Source organism: Sceloporus occidentalis, unplaced genomic scaffold, assembly GCF_023333645.1.
Source record: "Sceloporus occidentalis isolate IW3139 unplaced genomic scaffold, rSceOcc1.0.p SCAF_5, whole genome shotgun sequence".
Classification (NCBI taxonomy): Eukaryota; Metazoa; Chordata; class Lepidosauria; order Squamata; family Phrynosomatidae; genus Sceloporus; species Sceloporus occidentalis.
The window spans coordinates 50089648-50111936 of NW_028316985.1; the positions used below are offsets into that span (position 1 = coordinate 50089648).

The 22289-nt window shown below is 39.6% G+C and overlaps 1 protein-coding gene across 7 annotated transcripts in view; it reads left to right on the plus strand.

Annotated features, from left to right (window-relative positions):
• Window positions 1-22289, plus strand: part of LOC149312139 (liprin-alpha-2) — a 318268-nt gene that overhangs the window by 99644 nt on the left and 196335 nt on the right. For 2 of the 7 annotated variants that reach the window (XM_089524027.1, XM_089524028.1), the window contains exon 1: window positions 15244-15641. The exons of 3 other annotated variants lie outside the window; for them this stretch is intronic. In XM_089524027.1, the coding sequence (XP_089380153.1) occupies window positions 15561-15641 (81 nt within the window). In that variant the 5' untranslated portion in view covers window positions 15244-15560. 2 more of the 7 variants (XM_089524029.1, XM_089524030.1) reach the window with 2 other exon arrangements.

Below are 22289 nucleotides of genomic sequence, written 5' to 3' on the forward strand. Positions count from 1 at the left end.
ATTCTATTTTTGCACTGGCTGAGGAATAGCTGAGATGTTAATTCAGACTCATAAACAGCATAGCAATATGTACTAATAGTATGAAAAGTTGCCTCTATTTATTTATTTATGAGAAAGAAACATTAAAGTGAAAGATCTGAACTTGTCTGTCTTCATTTCACGTTGAGTAACAACTGTGGTACAAATGTGTCATTTGTAATTCTTATGTGGGCAAAAGGAAATGTATTGTGTGACAACTGTTAGGGAACATTAGTTAATCTGCACATACTCCTACATTTTAAGTAATCATGATTTACATCTGAACACTTGACGATGAACATCTTTTGAATGAGCCATCATCTTTGAAGTGAGTGAAATGCTGCTTTTTTTTTTTTAAATTAACACATGGGTTGTAAATTGTAAATCAGTAGCCTTCTGAAAATACACTAGTTTTTCCCCCTCCTGCATCTTCTGTAGACAGTACAGATTAATAGTAATGTTTCAGAAAACCATATTACTACAAAGTTTTTGGGTTCTGTTACAAAATCAACATGCATTGGATACTGTTAGTTACCATCTTTCACTCAAATGTAAACTTTGGCTTTTTAACTTGTTTTCGTTTTAATTTTTTAAAAAAGAAATTACACTATGATTCATTTTGAGAAGCTAAAAAAGGCAAACAAAATTATTTTTCAATGACTTTATAAGAAAAATTGCTGAACTTTGATTGTTTAATTGTAGTTTTAATATTGGGGAGGGGGGGTTGGAAAGGATCAATTAGTATTGTATTGTATTTCTAATACATCTTTATTGTTGTAACCCACCTGGATTCCTAATGATTGGGTGGGCTATAAATTATTTATTTATTTATTTATTTATTTATTTATTTATTTATTATTAGTAGTAGTAATCCTAGTAATGGCATCCACCTCAGGGTCATAGAAGGGCCCTTTAGCCAGCATTTTATTCCAGTTCTGATATAAAAAGATGAGGGTTCCAATTGCGCTAACACCTGTGTAAAAGTACCACTTTTTGTAGCATATTCTCTCCTGTCAAAATATGTTTCATGTGCAGGCAAAGCCATGTGCATTTGAGGGGGAAATTCCCAAAGACCCAAAGGATAGAAACTCAAAGCTATTATCCTTTTCTTCAAGTTTTTGGATGACCTTTTTTCCTACTTGGGATATAAATATTAAGAAGACTATAGTTTTTTTGTTTTGTTTTGTTTTGGTTTTTTCGGGCTATGTGACCATGTTCTAGAAGAGTTTATTCCTGACGTTTCATCAGCATCTGTGGCAGGCATCTTCAGAAAAGCTGAAGCTTGCTTTGAAGATGCCAGCCACAGATTTCACAAGGGTATATAGCAGCTTTGGTAGAAGATGGTGTGACTTTAGATAAATAAGGATGCTCCAAAGTTAAGAGACTAGAGAAGATCAGATGAATTACCTGCACTCTAGAAAGTTCTGTGGTAGGGACAGGCAATCTCCATCTGTGGGAGGGAAGGAAAATTTAGTGGCACATTGGTGGTCGTGGCAAAAACAATCTGCAAAGACAGTATGCAACTTGTTTTAAAACAAACAATATGGGAGCATTAATTGGTTTAACAGCTTAAGGCCCAAGCAGGATTAGTCCCTGGGTCAGCACAGGGATGGGAAGATGTTCACACCATGTGGACCTGGGATTGGCACACTGCTCCTTACTTTTCTCGCAATCGATTGATCTGAGAACCTCCCCCCCCTCCCACAGTCACCCCATCTGCCATAGAAACAGGCCACCTGGCTGCACCCTCATGGCCAGGTGCCTCATTTCTGTGTCAAATGGGGCAATTGGGGGGCTTCTCAGATGGATCAACCACAAGCAAGTTAAGAAGTAGTGGTGGTGGTGTATCCTAGAAACACTGTGGAAAACCAGGGCTAAATTATCCAGGGGTAAAAGCTCTTTTTCCAGGGCCAGGCTGGATCATCTGGATCTCCATATGAACAGGCAGGATCAGGCCTGGGGTTGTTGACACTAGGCAGCATGAAGGTGGAAAGAACCAGGCCATTTGGCCTGTGTGGACAACTCCATAGTGTGTTCATCTGGAGCAACTTGTTTTAAATCAAAATTTCATTGCTCCTGTTTCACTGCTGAACTGTGATACCAAATTTAAACAAAAGGCAGCTTTAATGCCACAATGTTACTAAATTTCACAGATGAGAACTACAGGCTGTGTGTTGCCCATCTCTGTAGGGAATACCATCAACTGCAATCCCATTCTTGAGATTATGTTAAAGGAGCAGGACAGCAGTAGCAGAGAAGGACAGGACCATCAGGAGTCGCAGAGCAAAAGATCATTCTTTTTGTCACTAACTATTTCCATTGTTACATTAATCATTATAAGGATCAAGAGTCCTCTGGTGGGTATTGATCTGTGTTCATTTTTGCTCCATATCTAGTAAGAAATTGAATTGAATCATCTTTTGCCTTGCTGGTCTGAGTATTCAAGAATTTTCACTTTGCCTCTTATTTATTTGTACAATAGTTTTCTGTACAACATGGTTAGTGGATAATAACATTTCATCCTGTTGCATTGTGAACACTGTAAGGAAAATGTGTTCCTTCTATCTTATACAGAAAAATCACAGCAGAAATCAAAGCATTTTTTTAACAAAAATGATGTCCCATTATTTGTCTTTTATGTGGTTAAGAAAGAGCACCCAGCTATTAATTTCTCCCTGAACAGGTAAAAAGCTTTTTTGTGTAGATCATGTTTTGAAATTTCTGTCCTCAAAGCTAAAAAATTAGATTTTGTTTTATAGTTTATAGATTATTGGTTATTTTGTGTCTCGTAGAGAAAGAATGGGTCATTTTGATCATTCAAGGGGAAGAAAGCAATGTGAAAATAGACTGCCATATTTGATGGCTTCCTAGTATGCTATATATCTTTGCACTCTTCAGGTTTGCAATTTTTTCAGGTAAAGTACCAATAATGTTCTTGTGCACTGGTATGGTGGCATTTCTTCCTTCAGAAGACCATAGCTACTCAACCCTTTATCATCAATGTCTAAGAGGAAATATTATTTTGCTGCATATTCCATTTAACAGAGATACATTGCTCTGTGCTATAGAAATAAATTGACATTTGGAAATGTCTGATATAAAGTTATATGTTCCACAACTTGAAAATATTAAATAAGTAAATAAATTCCAAAAAGCAAACCTCCATTTTGCCATTTTATATAAGAGACACCATTCCACTATGCCATTATATGTAATGAGACATGAGCATCCACGGATTTTGGTATCCATAAGGACTCCTGGAACCAAACTCCTGCAGATACCAAGGGCCCACTGTAGTTGACACACAGAATCTAGTATGAATAATTGCATGATCAACATTCAAGGGAAAAATTAATCAGATGTGACCTAGTGGTTAACCTAAATGACTACCTTTTAAAGCAAGGATAGGAATCATTTGGCTCTTCTGATTTCTTGGACTAAAACTCCCAGTATTCCTGTTTATTGGCATTGCTGGTTAAGACTGAGGACAGTTGCAGTTTGGCAACATTGACAGATCTGTACAGTACTATCTTTGTTTTAAATAACTTGATAGAAAATTGGTTCAACTGCACTGGTGCCGATTGTGCTGGGGCAACGCCAACTACATATGCTTGACCCTGATCCAGGCTTCTGCCTTTTTGAACTGTGCTGGCAAAAGGAGCGGTGTTTTACCTGCTCTTTTTGGCCCAGTTCTTCCAAAAAGATGTGGCAGCATTTAGGGTGTGTGTCGTGTAAACGCCATGCCTCCAACAAGGGCCGGAACAGGCACTTTTGGCCTGTTTCAGGCCTTAGTTCCCTTAAGGAGAGTCTCTTTCTTCTGTGAAAATACCAGAATATTAATAGATCAACTTTAAACGCATTGCTCTGTGTTCTATCACTGCTGTAAGAACAGTGGCGGATTCTTTAAATGGAGACTGTTATTTACTGTTACATCTCAAATAAAAAATACAGTTTTTTAAAAAAAAATTTAAAAAATCCTGGGGAGCAGAGCACAGTTCTGGTGTGGTAGTTAATCTGTTTGCTCCACCTTGTGTACACGGCTGTAAAGATTACTTTATTTCAATGACTTTGCAATTCTTTTTATTGAATTCTTTCTTTTCATTATTTGGCTGCTCTGCTTCAGTTTTATTGGTCATCTTTATGAATCTGTTTTATGGTATATTTTAAAAGAAATTATAAATTGTTAAAAGCATTGTAATACAATGATGGGATGAAAATATTTATAAATTAATGCCACAGAGACCTCATTTTGTGCAAAGCAGATGAACAGCAAAAATATAGTCTTATTGTGAAAGCAATTAAAAGAGGGAATCTACAACTAAATTTGTAATCTTTCCTTTTTATATACTCAAAAATATAAACTTTTGTCTGTTCTCAAAAATTTCACTGTTTTTACGTGACTATTAGTAGTGTCCTGATTCTTCAGTCACATACCCCTCATTGTTTTATTCCTTCAAATCGTTTCACACTTAGGGATTTTCTTGGCAAGATTTGTTCAGATGAGGTTTGCCTTTGCCTTCCTCTGATGCTGAGAGTGTGTGGCATGCCCAAGGTCACCCAGTGGATTTCATGGGCAAGCTGGGAATCAAATACTGGTCTTCAGAGTCATAGTTCAATACCCAAACCACTATGCCACACATTTGTTATTGTTGTGTGCCTTCAAATCATTTCTGTCGTATGGTGACCCTAAGGCTATCATGGAGCTTTCTTGGCAAGACCCTATCATGGGGTTGTTTCTGCATGTTTCTTCAGAGGGAGGTTGCAGTTGCCATCCTCCAACACTCAGAGAGTATGACTTGCCCAAGATCAGTGGGTTTCATGGGTGAGCTGGGATTTGAATCCTGGTGTAGTGAGGTACTCACCCAGGTGGAGAGAGCTGAAGGGGCTAAGGGCAGCCAGGTGGTGGAGGTTGAGGGGAAGGAGGAGGTTAACCCAGAGGTGGAGCCAGTGGAGGAAGGAGGAGGAGCTGGAAGGATTATAAAAGCAGAAGGGTTGAGGTGTGCGGGGAGGAAGGATGGAGGCGGAAGAGCTGTTCGGGCAGCAGCGGCTGGGGAAGGGAAAGAACAGGGTTTAAGGAGGCCAGAGAGGGACAGAGTCCCTGGGCCTCTTTCAAGAAGGGCCCTACGGCCAAAGCAGAGGCCCCAAGAGGAGGAGAGGCGACAGAACCCTCAAGAGGAGGGAGCCTGGGCTTTTGCGGGCTCTGGGGAATGGACAACCAGAGACCTTGAGGATTTGGAGGATGAGTGGTGGAGTCCACAAGAGAAGCTTTGAGAAACAAGCCATGTCATAATGGGAAGTGGGAATGTCTGACTTGAAGACTGGACTTTATGTTTTGAGTTATCATCTACTGGATACAAAGCTATTTTCTTATTAAAGGTACAGTTGTACCACACTTGTCTGAGTAACTTTGTTGTGCATGTGGGAGAGAACATAAGGGGAGGAGTCTGTTTCCTTGCAAGATGGAGTCTGCTATGCCAGCCCCGCCCACACCTGGTCTCCAGAGTCATAGTCTTAAGCCACTACACCACACTGGTAATAAATATTGTCATAAATATTGTGGAAATATTTAAAATTAGAATCATTCTAACTTTGTGAGTTATCTCACTATTGGTTGAGTTTGCAAGAATGAAAGCCAAATATGAAAAAGTGGGGGGGGGGGGGACAAGATCAAAAGAGAATTTTGCTTAGTTTTTATTTCAGTTATGAAATTTATGCTTCCTCCATCAGTGTATGAACTGGAATGCCATTTTCCTTTAGTACTTGCAGTTCCCAGGAATTTATGATACACTTCTCTGAACAATGTATAAAACTGCTTGTATTGGGGAAAGTGCTAAATGAAATATCGCTATCAATACAAACATACAAAATACACATTTTATATAAGAGAAAACTGTTAACAAAAGGAAATGTATTTGCAGAAATTTATACAAAAATGCATACAAATTTTTAGGTGGACTATTTAATTTTACAAACTGACCCTGAAATGGAACAGAACAAACTATGGTTTGAAATAATGACACACAGAAAGATAGAAACTGACATTCTACAATGTTAAAATGAAGTATAGAATGTCAAAAATACAACTTGAAGAATGTATCTCAGTTCTCCTTTTCTATATGATGTAACAGAGAACATGGACAATATGGATTAGAAATGCTTAAGCAGAATGCTTGGGACCAGAAATGTTTGGGATTTTGAGATTTTTTTTTTTTTTTGGATTTTGGAATATTTACATATACTTAATGAGTTATCTTGTAGATTGGACTGAAATCTAAACAAAAAATATCATTTATGTTTCATATATGCCTCATACGCATGGCCTAAAGATAATTTTATACATAATATTTTAAATAATTTTGTGCATGAAACAAAGTTTATGTACACTGAATTGTCAGAAAGCAAAAGTGTCACTATCTCAGCAACACCAACAACAAAGAATTTTGTAATGTTCTGGATTTCGGAATTTCAGATAAAGGGAAATTCAACTTGTACAGAATATCAAATCACTAGAAAGTATGAAAATTTTGAAGATACTGGAATTAAGACATGTAGAATGCAAGAGATTAAAATAAGGATGAGAACCCATTTCTTTTCTTAAATATCTTTAATAATAATAATAATAATAATAATAATAATAATAATAATGTATTTATTTATTTATTTCCCGCCTCTCCCTATCGAGGATTGAGGCGGGTAACAACAGTCAATATAACCATAGCAAAAACAACAATAAAATCCCCTACATTCCTAACCCTCCCTCTTGACCCTAAAATTACAAATAGATATAAAAACTATGTAATTCAAAATGACAAGTCATACACACTTCTACAAAGTCTACAACAAGACTTAAATCAGAGACCAGCTAGAATGAGCATCAGGAATGCTTCTCTCTCTCTCTCTCTCTCTCTCTCTCTCTCTCGCAACACATAGGGTAGCAAATGACTAATGGTCATTTATATGCTAATACTGGGAAACACTGGGAAGAGACAGCCCTAAAGAAGCACTGTTGACTGAATGTTTACTTTTTCATATTGAGCAATCTTAGCATGCCTACTGAGAAGCTAGGTTTTGTACTCCTAGCTGGGTTTTAGACCCTCTCTCCAAATCCACTGTCCTAAGAAGACTTTTCCAAGGTAAAGCTCACACATGACCTAGAGACTGCATCTGTATATCATATTTTGTGGGACTGGAAGCTGTGTTTCATAGTCTTCCTGATGATGAGTGAAAACATTTTTCTTTTTTATCTTATCTTCCCTTTGAAACTGTGATATCTTGAAGTGGCTTAGAAGGGTTGGATTTGATTTGCTCTGCCATATATATGACTTTGGTTTGGGAAATCAAATAACCCATGCTCTTGAGAGAGCATCAGTATCTGGATATTCTTCTGCACCTATGTGTATCCATCACAAAGGTCTGAATGCATTTTTCTAAATTTGTTGACTTTGTGGCACAATGATGTGATCAGTATGTGAAAACAGAGCATCGTGTCTCTCGTATTTTTTTATACAGTAAAAATGAAAGCTCAGAAAGGCAATTTAAGGTCCTTTGTTTTGGCCATGGAATTTCCTATTTATCATTTAACAGATAAAAGTGACTGTTTTCCAAACAAAACATTTTGTGACACCTTATATGTTTGATCCTTCTTTCCCACATTTTCATCAAGAATATCTGGGTCTTCATATTTTGACATATAATGTAAAACACATTGTACATTTTTGGACTCTATGTTATAAATTGTATTCTTGTTAAATGTCCCAATATGATGCTAATTTGGAAATGCTAAAATAAAATTATAAGAAATATTATCTTCAGTATGAATACTGAAGTTATCAGTATCTAGATATTACATAGTACATGCATTAATTCATGTAAATATGTTTGAACTCGATTCAAATTACTTTATGTGTGTTAAGAATCCAATGCAACAGGAGCATTATTTATGTCTTTTCCTCTATTTCCCTGTACCTTAAAAATGGCTTCATTTCATTTCATAGGAGTTTATCGCATGGCTTAAAAACCAGATTTACCCCTTCCACATTGAAGTCCCTTTCAGGATTAAGTCAGGTATTATCACACACAAAATGCCACCGCCCGGCTGAATCCCGGCTAACTTCTGGCTAGAAACAGGACCAGCTCTAGGTATTTGGCCACTCTAGGTGAGAAATATTTTGGCACTCCCTGCCGCCCCTCATAATTATTTTCACCCCTTGATTTCCGCTGTTTCACTTGTTAAAGCTAAACATCACATAAAACTTAGGTTCCAGTCTCTCATCATAGTACTGAGAATTAGTCACAAGGCCAATTAAAAACTGTACCACAGACACAGGGGGGCGCACATTTATGTTTTGGCTATTGTACAAAGAAACCGTACTGTAGCTTGCTTTTACATCACTTGCTGTAATGATGTTTTCACTTTAATATTGTTTAATTATGCAAAAAATATACAAAACAAAGCCACCGTGCCACCCCTAAATTTTGCCACCCTAGGTGACTGCCTAGTTTGCGTATATGGATGAGCTGGCCCTGGCTAGAAGCCTTGCTCAGCCATCCTCTTTTCAAAACTGAGAAGCTCCCGGCTTTGCAAATTGGCCAACTGAGTGCAGCTTCTAGCAGGAAGTTAGCCAGGATTCAGCCAGGTGGTGCCATTTTGCATGTGATAATATCTGACTCAAACCCAAAAGAGACTTCGGCACGTTACAGACCGCCCCTTTGGGGCGGCCTGTAGGTGCACCTTTCGCCGCTGGATCGGGGCCTCAGTGGCCAGAGCGGCAGCCGCTGAGGCCCCGATCCGCCGCTTTCCGGGCTGCGGGGAAGCGGCAAAAGGCCCCTTCCCCGCAGCCTGGAAAGGGGTGTCCTTGGGGCTTCAAGCCCCAAGGACACCCCGCGGCGGCGGGGAGAAGGAAAAAGGGGCCGTTTGGTCCCTTTCTCCTTTGGTCCGCTGGGCGCAGCTGTCTGAAGGATGCGCCCAGCGGACCAAACCAGGAAGGAGCTCCGAAACAGAGCTCCTTCCGGGGTCGCAGAAAGAGCGCCCTAGGTGCCCTGCCGCGACCCCAATACGTCACAACCGCGCCGCCTCATTTGGCGGCGGCCGTGTGGAACGGCTGCTGCCATTTTGTGCACGCGCAGCGCGCACTAGGGTTAGGGCGTACTTTTAAGCCCGTGTGTAACGGGCCTTCAGTGTGGCAGAGGTAAATCAAGTTTTTAAGCCATGCAATAAACTCCTTAGAGAGCTGTATGATCAGATATAAACACAGTGAGGTTGAATTTATCTAATGGATAATTGCAGATTTATGTAACTGGAAAATAAAGAAAGGTAATATTTGTACCATATAACACTCCCCCCCCCCCCCCACTAAATAGCAGTTTAGTTCCTAGATGTCTTCAAACATTAGGTAAATCCAGCCCCTTGTGTACATTGAAGCCTATGGGCCCAACACAGAGCCACGGTGGGCAACCTGTGACTTTTCAAATGTAGTTGACCTTCACGTCCTGTCAGCCACAGCCAGAATGCCCAGTCAATGTCTTCATCATCTGGGTTAAAGCTATGTAAACAATCAGTGGTCATTATCTTTGTTATCTTTGTTATGAGTCTCTTTTGAAGGCTTACGGAGTGGCAATAAGTGCAGCAAAGCATTCATTTTATGCTGCACGTATTGCCTCCGTGGAGTCGCATCCAGCAGAGCTGTTCAGGGTATTGAGGGAGCTAACACAACTGCCCCCCTCCCTGAACCCCATTTTAGAACCATCAAAAGCCTGCTATGACGAATTTAACAACTTCTTTGTGGATAAAATTTCTCGGATAAGGGCTGATCTCGACGCCAGTATTTTTACAGAGTCTATAAGAGAGGTATCCAGAGCTTCCGTGGACTCTGTTAAACTGGATCACTTTGAGTTTATGAATACCGAGGAAATGGACAAGATTCTTGGAAGTGTTAGGAAGACGACATGCTGTCTCAATCTTTGCCCTTCATGGTTGACGGCTCAGGGGGAAACTGCGGTAACATCTATGCTGTGCCACATAATTAATTCATCCTTTAGTGAGGGGCGATTTCCATTCAGCTTGAAATTAGCAGTAGTTAGACCTCTGCTAAAAAAAAGCCCTCCTTAGACCCCCTGATACGAAATAACTATCGACCTGTGTCGCTGCTGCCTTTTTTGGGGAAGGTGATCGAGAGAGCGGTTGCGTTCCAACTCCAAGCGATCTTGGATGAAACGGATTTTCTGGACCCATTTCAAACTGGCTTCAGGGAGGGCTATGGAGTTGAGACTGCCATGGTCGCCTTAGTCGATGATCTCCGTCTGGGCATGGACAGGGGAAGCGTGTCCCTGTTAGTGCTTTTGGACATCTCAGCGGCTTTTGATACCATCGACGATGATATCCTTCTGGAACGCCTGAGGGAGTTAGGTATCGGGGGCACTGCGCTCCAGTGGTTCCATTCCTACCTCTCGGGTAGATTCCAGATGGTGCAGCTGGGGGACTTTTGCTCCGATAAGAGGGAACTTACATCTGGCGTCCCTCAAGGAGCTATTTTGTCCCCTATGCTATTTAACATTTACATGAAACTGCTGGGAGAGATCATCCGGAGACACGGTGTTATCAATATGCTGATGACACCCAGATATGCTTCTCTGTGTCTCTGACTGATGCAGTGACTAGGGATGGCATCTCTCCTCTAAATGCCTGCTTGGAGTTGGTAATGGGCTGGATGAGGGCAAACAAACTCAGTCTGAATCCAGAGAAAACAAAAGTACTAGTGATAGGCTCCCCGGGCCCGGGTAGCAAAATTTTTCCACCTGTCCTAAATGGGGTCACGCTCCCCCTGAAGAACTCTATTTGCAGCTTGAGGGTGCTTCTGGACTTGTCGCTCCAATTGACATCTCAAGTGGATGCGACGGTCAGAGGTGCCTGTTATCAGGTTCGGCTGATACGCCAGCTGCGACCCTACCTGGGCCGGGGGGACCTTGAAACTGTGGTACATGCTCTGGTAACCTCTCAATTGGATTTCTGTAATGCGCTCTACATGGGGCAACCCTTGTACCAAACCCAGAAGCTTCAATTAGTGCAGAATATGGCTGCGAGATTGGTTGCTGGTTGTTCCAGGGCTGACCACATAACACCCATTTAAAAGATCTCCATTGGTTGCCTATTCGCTTCCGGGCTCAATACAATGTGTTGGTAAATACCTATAAAGCCCTAAATGGCTTGGGCCCAGGTTACTTGAAGGACCACCTCTCCCCATATAATCCGCCCCGCACACTCAGGTCAGCCAGGAAGAACCTGTTGAGGGTTCCGACTGCGAAATATGCGGCAACATTGCAAAGGGCCTTTTCTATTTCGGCCCCAAAAATTTGGAACACCCTTCCTGATGAGCTCCGCTCCATCACCTCCCTGGATCTCTTTAAAAAGAAACTTAAGACCTTTTTCTTTCATCAAGCTTTCCCGCACGTGCTTTGATATTATGTGGTTCCCCCCCTATATGTATTTTGCATCAGATCATCAGCTCAGCTAGCCTTGATTTAGTTTAATAGTCTTTTAAATTGTATTTGTAATTTTTACACAGTTTTATTGTTATGTATATATTGTAATTTTATTTTGTACTGTTGTATTGTTGTATTCTTTTGTTTTGTACACCGCTTTGATCAATGCGGAAAAGCGGTATAGAAATAATAATAATAATAATAATAATTATTATTATTATTATTATTATCTTAACGTTCAGCTATAAATCTTCCTTTGCACTTTCTTGCTTGACTTTCTTTAGTAATCATTCCATGTCTTTGCTATTTTCTGATAGTAGAATTGTTTCATCTGCATGTCTTAAACTGCTGATATTCTTTCTTCCAGTTTTCATGCCTCATTTCTCTGAGTCCAGCTTTGCATATGATGCATTCGCCATACGAGTTAAATTGTTAAGGTGATCAAATGTAGCCTTGCCTGACTCCTTTGCCAATTAGAAACCAGTTCTCCATATTCTGTCTTCATGATGGCTGCTTCCCCTGAGTAAAAGTTAATGGTGAGTTACAGACTGCCGAGAAGCGGCGGTCTGGCTCCGCCTCCGCTTGCAGCATCCGGGAACTGCAGCCTTTAAACGGCGTGGCTCCTGGATGCTGCAGAGAAGGAGCGCGGAAATCGCGCTCCTTCTCAGGCCCCAGAAGAGGCATCGCGAGTGCCAAAGGGCGCACTCACGGCACCACTTCCACTGCGCGATGTGCGGACGCAGAGTGTCCGCTATGTCAAAATGGCGGTGGCCGTGTGGAACGGCCGCCGCCATTTGTCACGGACTCTGTCCATGATAGGGTAAGGGGCGTCTGGAAGAGACACCCCTTTTTCAAAATGGGACGTCCTAAGGATGTCCTTTATGGCGGTCTGTAACCCGCCAATAATTTCTTTAAAAGAAACCCATCATTTTTCATGATCTACACAACGAAAGGCTTTGTTATAATCTATAAAGCAGAAACTGATTTTATTCTAGAAATATTTGGTGACTTCCATTATCCAATGTCTGTTGATAATATGATCCCTAGTGCCTCGTCATTTTCTGAATCCAGCTTGGACAACCAGCATTTTTCACTCCACATATGGTAAAAGACTATATTGTAAAATCTTGAGCATTGCTTTGCTTGCATTGAAAATTAGTGCAATAGTGTGGTGACTGCTAAAACACCTTGTGTCCCTTTTCATGGGGACTGGAATGTATATTGAATTTTCCAATCTGTGGGCCATTCTTTTGCTTCCCATTAGAACTTGAAAGGATTCTGTCTACAAAGCTTGAAACAGCTCTGTTGGTATGTGATCTATTTCTGGTAATTTGTTTCTGCCAAGTGCCTTGAGTGATGCTGTCACTTCACTTTCTAAAACTGCAGATTCATCTCCACATGAAGATGGTGGAATAAATCTGTCATCCTTTCATCTCTTTCATAAAGTTTTTCAGTGTATTGCTTCCATTATCTTTTTATTTGTATTTGGTCATGAAGTGTGTTCCCTTCTGGTCATAAAACCATTCATACCTTTTGTTTAATTTTTCCTTTGATTTCTCAGATCATGTGGAAGAGGTCTTTTTTTTCTACATCTTTTATTATCATAGGTCCAAAACACACTGCAGAAATAATCCAGTTTGAGACCACTTCAACTGCTCTGACTCAATGGTGGGGAATTCTGGGAACTGTAATCTTGTGAGACATTTATCCTTCTTTGTCAGAGAGATCTGGTGCCACAATAAACTATAGTTTCCAGGATTCCCTAGCACTGAGCCAGGGCAGTTAAAGGGGTCTCAGACTGGATTATTTCTGCAATGTGTTTTGGACCATAATCTATTTATCTGCATAGATTAAGAAGTTCTCTTTATTTCTTTGTACAAGTCACTGAATAGTTGTATTCAAGGTTCTTGCTCTATTTCTGTCATCTTTTACTTTTGTTTCTTGTCTGTCCTTAACTGCTTGAAGAGTTTCATCTGTCATCCATTGAGGCTTTTCCTTAATTTTGTCTGTAGATAGTGTATTTTTGCATTCTTCCCTCATAATGTCCCTGGCTTTGATCAATAGAATTTTGGGCCCCAGGTTAATTAGGCTTAATAGTATAAACCTTTTTTTTTTTTTTTACATTTTCTTTAAATTCTATTGGAAGTTCCTCAGGCTGAATTTTGGAATGATGGTTGGTTTAGTATTCTCCTTTAGCTTTATTCTTATTTTTATATTAGGAGTTCATGGTCAGTGCCACATTCTGCTCCTGGCCCTCTTCCTGATGTGGTAACTGCCTTGATTGGTCAAGTTTTTTGGCTCCTAGTAGAATTTTAGTATTTTATCTCCTACCATCATCCTCAAATAGTACATGTCAGATGTGTAGATTTAAAAAAAAAAAAACAGAACTAAAATGGATGTCTCCTAATGCATGGATTCTCACCTCGCAATCATCAACCAGCTGGGAAATACTCCCATGACTGGCCCTTCCATGGGACTTCTCATCTGCATCACCTATGTTATGTTAACTTGTTGAGCATGGATTTGAATTACCAGCTCCCTAGCCACCAGACTTAACTGACTCTAAAATCTGTTTCTCATGTAACCATTTTAGCTATACTAGGTACTTTGGAAGAAATATAGTTGATGAGATTAATGGTGTATATCTGACCTGAATGATTGGGCTCTGAACATTAGAGAAGGAGTGGTATCCTGGAGGATTTCCCTTCTTTACACATATTCCATAACAAAATGTTGACAGCTGTGGAAGTTGGCACAAAAATTTACACAAGAATGCATCTATGTTCACATGGGAATATGGGAACTGCTGTGGGAATCTTTTTCATGAAACATAATGTTATATTTATCCTAAAAATTTTGAAATTGTTCAAAATCAAATCTGAAGGGATTCCTCTATAAATATGTGATTATAAGCCCTAATTAAAATGCCTACCAAAAGCTTCTTTTTTATTTTTTCTTGAAGCACCACCTTTCAATTAAGTGCAAATGAAACCATTTTGGCTCTTTACAAGGTGCCAAGGAATGTGAATTTTTTTTTGTTACCTCCAAATGTAGGACAGGGAACAAGCAGCAAAATGAATGTTAGCTACTTGCTCAGGACATATGTTTTCTTATATGAATTTGTCCTTTAGAAACAAAAGTGGTGACAAATGGTAATAAAAATAATGCATTATTGTTTTGCCAGTTCATTTCTCCACTATTGTACTATTGTCCTGAAAATGAATAGACCTGAGGACAGCAAAGGTATAACAAAGTCAACCTTGTAAATAATATTGTTTTCCAAGCTTTTTTTAATTGAAGAAATATGCAGTCATTTAAGGTAGTTTAAGTCTTGGCAAGAATTCCGTCTCAGATTTTTTATCCTTAGATACAAACTTTTCTTAGAAACAGAATAATTGTCAATGGAAGACAAAACGAATTGTGCAATCAGTGGAGAGAGAAACATATATCTACAGATTATGGAGTACATGGTATAGCAATAAACTATTAAGTTAATAGAATTGCTTTTTGTCATCCACATCCTGGAATATTAAGAGTGATGTGATTCAGGTTAGTCAGAAGAGGTCTCCTGTCTTACGTTTTCCCTGCTTGCTTGCAACTAAGCTGTGTGTTAACGGTTAACTGGGATGCTTAACATAATCACTCTGCTAGTCTGTAGAGGAGGGAGGTGATTATCACTGAGAACAGATGGGCAGGGTCCAAACCATTGCCAGATTCTGCATCAGCTACATTTCACTGTAGGTTGTTCTTGCTCTTCCTTTTTTTAAAAAAAAGGGGGGGAGGGAAAGAGCCAAAGTCTTGCTTTTATTCACCTGGCATTTTATTTTTATTTTTTTCCTAAGAACTCTCTGGACTAAAGGTTGTTGACTGATGACTTTTCCTACTAAGCTCTCAAATGTAGGCATGGGGGATTTACATACTGTCACTCTTCTCTCTGATGGGGCAGATGTCATTTTATACAGTAACCTCTATGCGATGTATGGAAGGATTTGTCTGTAAGCAGAGTGCTCTGCTCTGCTTCTTTCTGTAGCTCCTTGTGGATTGTATTGTGTCTGTGAGCAGAAATGATTTTCTCTGATATGAACACTGTTTCTGGGTCCTCTAAGGTACATCCCCCAAATGGAACTCGGTTTTATACTTTCCAGGTAAGTGAGCTCTAATTATTAAAGTTCTTAGGGAATTTATTGCTGTGAAAAGTTAAGAAAAGTGTAAGATAAATAGGATGTGGGTATTTCAAGGTGTTCGGCAATACATATTTGAAAATAGCTTGGTGGTGTCATCTAGTAAAGTGAAGATTATCTATAATTTTTGCTTAAATTAGAAAGTGTTTGTTCTCATTTTGTGTGCCAAGGGGGTGGGGACAATTTCCTAAATAGAGGTGCCCTTACTGTATTTAGCTTGTTGCAGTAACATTCCTGAAATAGTTAGAAAGTGCAAAATGAACCTATCTTTTTGAAAGGTTGCATGCTGCATTTTGACAGAAGGAAGAGAGAGATTTTTGCAATCTTAAGCCCCCTCTTAATGATTCCTGGGTCATTTTGGATGTTAGGAACAAGTACACATGCATGAAGCCCTACAGCATGTACTCAGTGTTAGATTATCATGGTTTCTAGTTTACATTGAAGTTCGGTTAAATGAATGGAAAACTCTTCTGTGCTACAAAGAAAGGTAAGAAATTCAGTTTAATTTTTAAAATTAAATCTAAGATACAAAGGTGTTTGTTTTCTTCCATGCTACATGAATAAATGGAATCCTTCATGCTATGTCTTACAAAAATAGGTAACACTCCCCCACACCATTCCCCCCAAGTCTATTATCCAGTAAGAAAGTACAACAAATAACCACAAGAAATGTGCTTTTCAACAATTTGTCCTTCCACAGCGATTCACACACATCATTATTTTAAAAGACAATACCTCTTTCATGTCATCATCTTTATATGCTCAGGATTAAAATAAAGCTCCCTATGATTCATTTTGAACCCACTGTTGTTTTGGCAGTTACAAAATAATAATCTGCAATGGATCTGTAACAGTATAATACACTGCAGCATAAATTCTTCAAAAAGAACAAAGTAAGGAAACAAATAGGTTGTGTTAAAAACTACTGCATGTGAAACAATCAATTTCACCCCTTTGGCTCTAAAAGTATTTGGTTATGTGTGTGTGTTTCAGGTCATATTTCTTTCTTCTATTATATGGTGCTATTTTTAATCCTGCCCTTTTCTTCAGTGATATCTACTGATAGCTGAGGGCTATGCTGAAACAGTGTGCTGTCTTCCTCACAGTAATGTTCTGCCAATCTTGGCAATGATTCAGAGACATGAGGGTTTCAGAGCTGGTCATTTACAGATTGGTTACTTCCTCCCATTTCCCCAGGTGTGCCACTAAATTCTCCTCTGAGCTCTTCACACTGTCAATCTATGATACCTTATCTTCACTTACCCTCTCCTCACCCTGGAAAAAAAAAGGCCAAATGCCAGACTGGTTACCTTTAACTGAAATAGGTTTTCAAAGAAAGGACTGTAATATGGCCTTCCCCATCCTGGTATCTTCTAGATGTATTGGATTATAACTCCCATCTTCATTGGTCATGCTAAGTGGATGTCATGGGAATGGTAGTTCTATATATCTGAAGGATGCCATCTTGAGAAATGTGGCAGCAATTTTTTTGGCCCACTTAACATAAACTAATCACCAGTGAATTAAATGGAACTTAAGTGGCCATAAATAGACCCTATAAGGCAATTAATGATCTCAAGTGCTTGCATATACACAGCTGTTTCCAAAGATTGGGAAAGGTATTGTTTTTTGGATAACAGCTCCAGGATCTTCCAGACAGAATAACCCATAGTCATATTGTTAGCCACGGAGGATGATCTTTCAGTCATTAAATATTTCTGCTAGTTCACCTGGTAGCCATTATAAGACAATTTTGTCTTTTCAATGTCAAGAAATGATCTACTGTAGATTTTATTCAGGTTGTAAGTATGAATACACTATTTTTGTGTCACCCTTCAAGTTTCATATACATGTAGCTACTGTTTTATTTTTGACGACTGTTCTTCATTACTGTTTTAGCATTCTCAGGGCATTTGAGTGTGTCACTTTCAAATATGCTTTTACATCACAATGCTGTTTCTCTTCTTGAACCTGGCACTAGAATTTATTTAAACTAAAATGTGAATGTGACTGAGAATGGACAGGGGAAGAAAAATCCAGCATGAACATTGTTCTTCAAATCTCAGTAAGCTGCCCTTGGAGCTGAACTTGAGGAATGGCATGGAAAGCACAAAGCAAAATAATAGGTGCAAGGTCTACCATGTTGGGAGAGTATTATCATGATTCACCAAACACCCATACAGGCTAGCTGGGAGGGAACTAACAACTGATAATGCAGGCAGTGAATTACAAGCAGCTAGAAGGTGTTCTTGCCTGTAAGAATCGGTTAAGAGAAAGGTGTTGGTCCGTCAAGCAGTCCGAGGCAAGGGAGGCAATGGAAATCAAGGTCAACATGGTCCAAGGGTCGAAGAAGCTAGGAATTTGGAAGTAGGATATGCAGGAGTCTGGAAACAAGTATCAGGAACAAGAATGCTGTCCAGGAAATAGACAAGTTGCTTCTAGCACTTGTCTGAAACAAACTTAGCTCTTAAATAGCCTGACACCACGTGGTTTTAATCAGAGCTGGCTTGTTGCTGCTTGGCCTGCAGCCTGGCTGAGCTTCTTTGTTGTATCCTTTGTTTTATTCTTTTGTCCCTCCTCCTTGATTGAGGACTTAAGACCCCAGCTGTGTCCTCTGTCTCATCAGCAGGTGAGTCATGTCCTTGTCCTGCTGGCTGAGACAATATTTTTTTAAAATATTTTTTATTCTTTTTAAATTTTCTTTTTAAAAAATCACATCTTACCAAATTTTCACTTTAAACACATGAAACTATGTACATGCGAATACGTTTAGGCTGTGTAATTTAAAGGTACTGTATAATTTTAATATTGCTAGTTCTTTATGTCACAACTACTGCCATTACATTCAGTGATATAAAAGAATTATGATTTATGAGTAGCATTTATACAAAATGCTAAGGATTCTGTATGGTGTGGTATGGGAGGAGGCCAATGGGGAGGGGGTGACACCATGAGTTTTGTACTGGGTGATGCCAAGTGTGAGCACCCAGGATTCAGCTGTCTAGTTCCATTAGATTGTAGGGCTTTCTCCACTAGAATTGGGAGAAGAACAACCTCACTGCCTTCCTACAGACTCACGATCAGCTTGGGGGGGGGGGATAACTCTGTTTTGGAGGGCCAGGAACATTCACCCAGAGTCATTTTCCAGCCCTGTGGATTCTGAAGGAGAGAACAGCAGAAAGTCATGGTTGCATTGGTGGCATAAGGGGTGAAACAGGCTGCCCCTTCTGAAGGCGGATTGGGGCTGCAGCCTCAATCTACCTTGAAACTGTCCAAAAAAGGAGTGGCAAATAGCTGCTCCTTTTTGGGCTGGCAGAATGGCAGTTTTTCCCACCCGCCACAACCCATAGGCAGCTTTAAGTCACTGTGGTGGAGTGCAGCATTTAAATGCCGTGCCGCCGGAGCACCTGGAAGCCGGCCCACATCTGGTCAGTGGGGCAGCTTGAAACCAGCTTCAAGGCATCTTGGGTGCATGCATCATTTATACACCACACCCCCAAGCCGAATGAAATCTAGCTTTTTATGGCAGTCTGTTTTGCCCCTTAGTGAAGTCCAGGTATACTGCTGGATCCTGGCCATATATTTGGAATAGCAAGCATTGCAATGTAATGGTAACTTGGATAATGGAGAATTGGTTCATTTTCTTTAAGAAATATTCAGTTTTCTAGTTTTCTCTCTCATGGCGATAAGAGATAACATCATGATGACTTTTATCCTTTGTTTATGTGTATATCTTAAACACTTGACATTTAGTATCATGCCTGATTGGCATTTTATGTAACTTCCTGTAATTATAAATCGCTTAAGCATGTAATGGAACCTGAACTATATGATGAGTCCTGTAGATATTCTGTTTTTAAAATTAATCAAAATACAGTATTTATTTGATGGTGATAATAGTAATACACAATGCTGTTATAATACTCCTACATCATATTGCGTGTTATTCAGTATTCATAGCCAGCTAAGTTTTATTTGCACTTCAAATATAAATGAGATACTGTTGAACATAGAAGCATGTGAGTCATATTTTCCTCATATAAAATATCAACCCTATTTTATCCATTAGGAATAAGCAAAGGTCTTTTTATGAAGTCTATCATTTTCAACTGTATTTTTTCCCATGCTGAGTATAATATTAAACAATACAATTCAGATACATTTAAGCAAAATGTTGCACCTATATGTACTGTATCACCATTATGCTACTTTTACTGTATTTATCACACCAATCACATGATTATATTCTCTTTAGTACAGCTGAAAAAGACAGAACCAGTGTGGGACAGATACACAACGCTTAACACCTTTGTAAAATTATGGCAATTCCATAATATGTGTTTCTAATCAAGGGGCCTTTCTTTTTTAATTTTTTTTCCTCAGCTGGTTATGTTAATGTGGGAAGTTTCCTTGAGATTAGTTTCAATGTTTATAAAATTAAAATTTCATTTGCAAGATGAATGAAAGTGAATAAATATAGCCTCTTCAGAGTGTGTACTCTTTTTAATCTGCATATTTTAATGCTGCTTCTTATGCATTCTGCAACCTTTCATGTGTCTTGTAGAACATTAACAGTTCCGGAAGCTAGTTACATTTCTTAATTATTTAATGATTATATTTAGACATCTGTGGGTCTGTTGTAAATTGACATACCTTTACATGCATTCTTTTAAACTTGAGATGATTAGTGTGAACTTTTGATCCTGCTTTATCAAAAGTTGAACTGCTTGTTAAGATCAAACAGCTTTGTAAATGATGAACCCTTGGGGCATACTCCATCAACGCAATCACAGCAGAAAGCTCAGAGAGAGTATACAATGCAGCATGTAGATGCCATGTGGCAACCAGTTGCGATTTGTGCCATACTTTTAACAAGGAAAATGAGTTGCTAAATTTTTTCAGAGAATTTCCTATTAGATACTTCAGGTTCCTCTCACTGATTGTTGCTAACTTCCCAATTATCAAGAGAAGAGCACTCGTTTTACTGGTTTCAAGAGAAAAGCTCCTCCAGGCACTAACTCTGCCAGACCTAACAGGCTGAAAGTTTTAAGAACAGACAATTAACCAGCATGACATCAAGTGAGAATGAATTAGGAGGACAAGCTAATTTTGCAGCAAAAACAATTATTTCTGTATTAAAAAGAGTAAAAGATAGCAGTAGAAACCAACAGAACAGTCTATAGTCAATGCAAGCTGTTTCTCAAAATAAAAGAGAGGGGAAATGGCATGGGAGCTAGTCCTAACCAATCTAAGAGAGCTAGAGGGGTGTAACTAAGCTTAAGAAATTACATACTAAACACACACATGGATTTTCTTACCCTTCAATGCAAAGAAGATGAAAGGAGATTGGAGCAACAGAAGCAGGTGTCAGAGACAGACTTTAACCTCATCCTAACCTGAGAGTTGTTTCCTAAAAGTGAAGGATATGCTTCTGGGTGGGACAAAACATGGCCTCATTGTTATTCTATAAAAGGTTCAAAAAACAAAAGCATGTGCAGAGGGAATGTGCCCTTCAGATACAAATACAGTGGGCCCCCTCCTTATGCGAAGGATCCGTTCTGGATCCCCCGCATAAGGGAAAATCCACTTATGCTCAAGACCCATAGGAAATAATGGGGCTTGTATATGTGGCGGAGTGGTGCGTGTGTGCTGCAGGCCATTGTTTCCCTCCCCAAGTGGCTTCAGCAGAAGCTGGAAGCTGCATAAAATGCATCTGTGCAAGACGTGGGTGCACTGTAATATTCTTAAGTGGTCTGTGAAGTAGAGAACAATGGACTGTGAATACATGACAAAACCCAATGAAATACAAATATTTTGTTGTTGTTGTTAGCTGCCCTCAGGTCGACCTCATCTCCCATTGACCCTGTGGATAAGGCATCTCCAAGTCCCCCATCCTTTACCTCTCTGCTCAGGTCTTGGCGAATCAGGCTTGTGGTCTTCCTGCTTGAATGTAGCCATCTTCTTTTTTTGCTGCCTTCTGCTTTTCCTAGCATCATTGTATTTTCTAGTGAGTCTTTCCTTTTCATGGTGTTTCCAAAGTATAACAACCTTAATTTAGTCATCCTGGCTTCCAGGCAGAGTTCAGGCTTGTTTTAGGACCCTTTCGTTTTTGGCCATCCATGGTATCCGCAGCACTCTTCTCCAGCACCACATCTCAAATGAGTTGATTTTCTTTCTATCTGTTTTCTGCACTAGCCAGCTCTCACATCCAAACATGGCGATGGGGAATGAAGTGGTCTGGATGTTCCAGATTTCTAGACACTTGCTCTTTGCAAGTAGTTTTCTAGCTTTTCATCAGACTTTTTCTATAGTGATTGAGCACAGCCCTCAAAACGTAGCTTTCCTAACCCCTGCCTGAACTGTATTCCAAATTGGAAGATAAAATTATATACAGTATTGTGGCCTTCTATCAATTTGCTCACCCCCCTCCCCTTGAGGTTTTCTTTTTACACCAGGTTCTTTCTTCTGGTGACACAGGTGCTCCACCACATGACATACACACATCTTTTTTATAAACTGTGGCAGTTCTGGTTCCAGTGAATGGATAAGGAGTTTTGTGGCTTCATCGCAAGGTGATCTCCCACTGCATGTTGGGGGTGGGATAAAGAATTC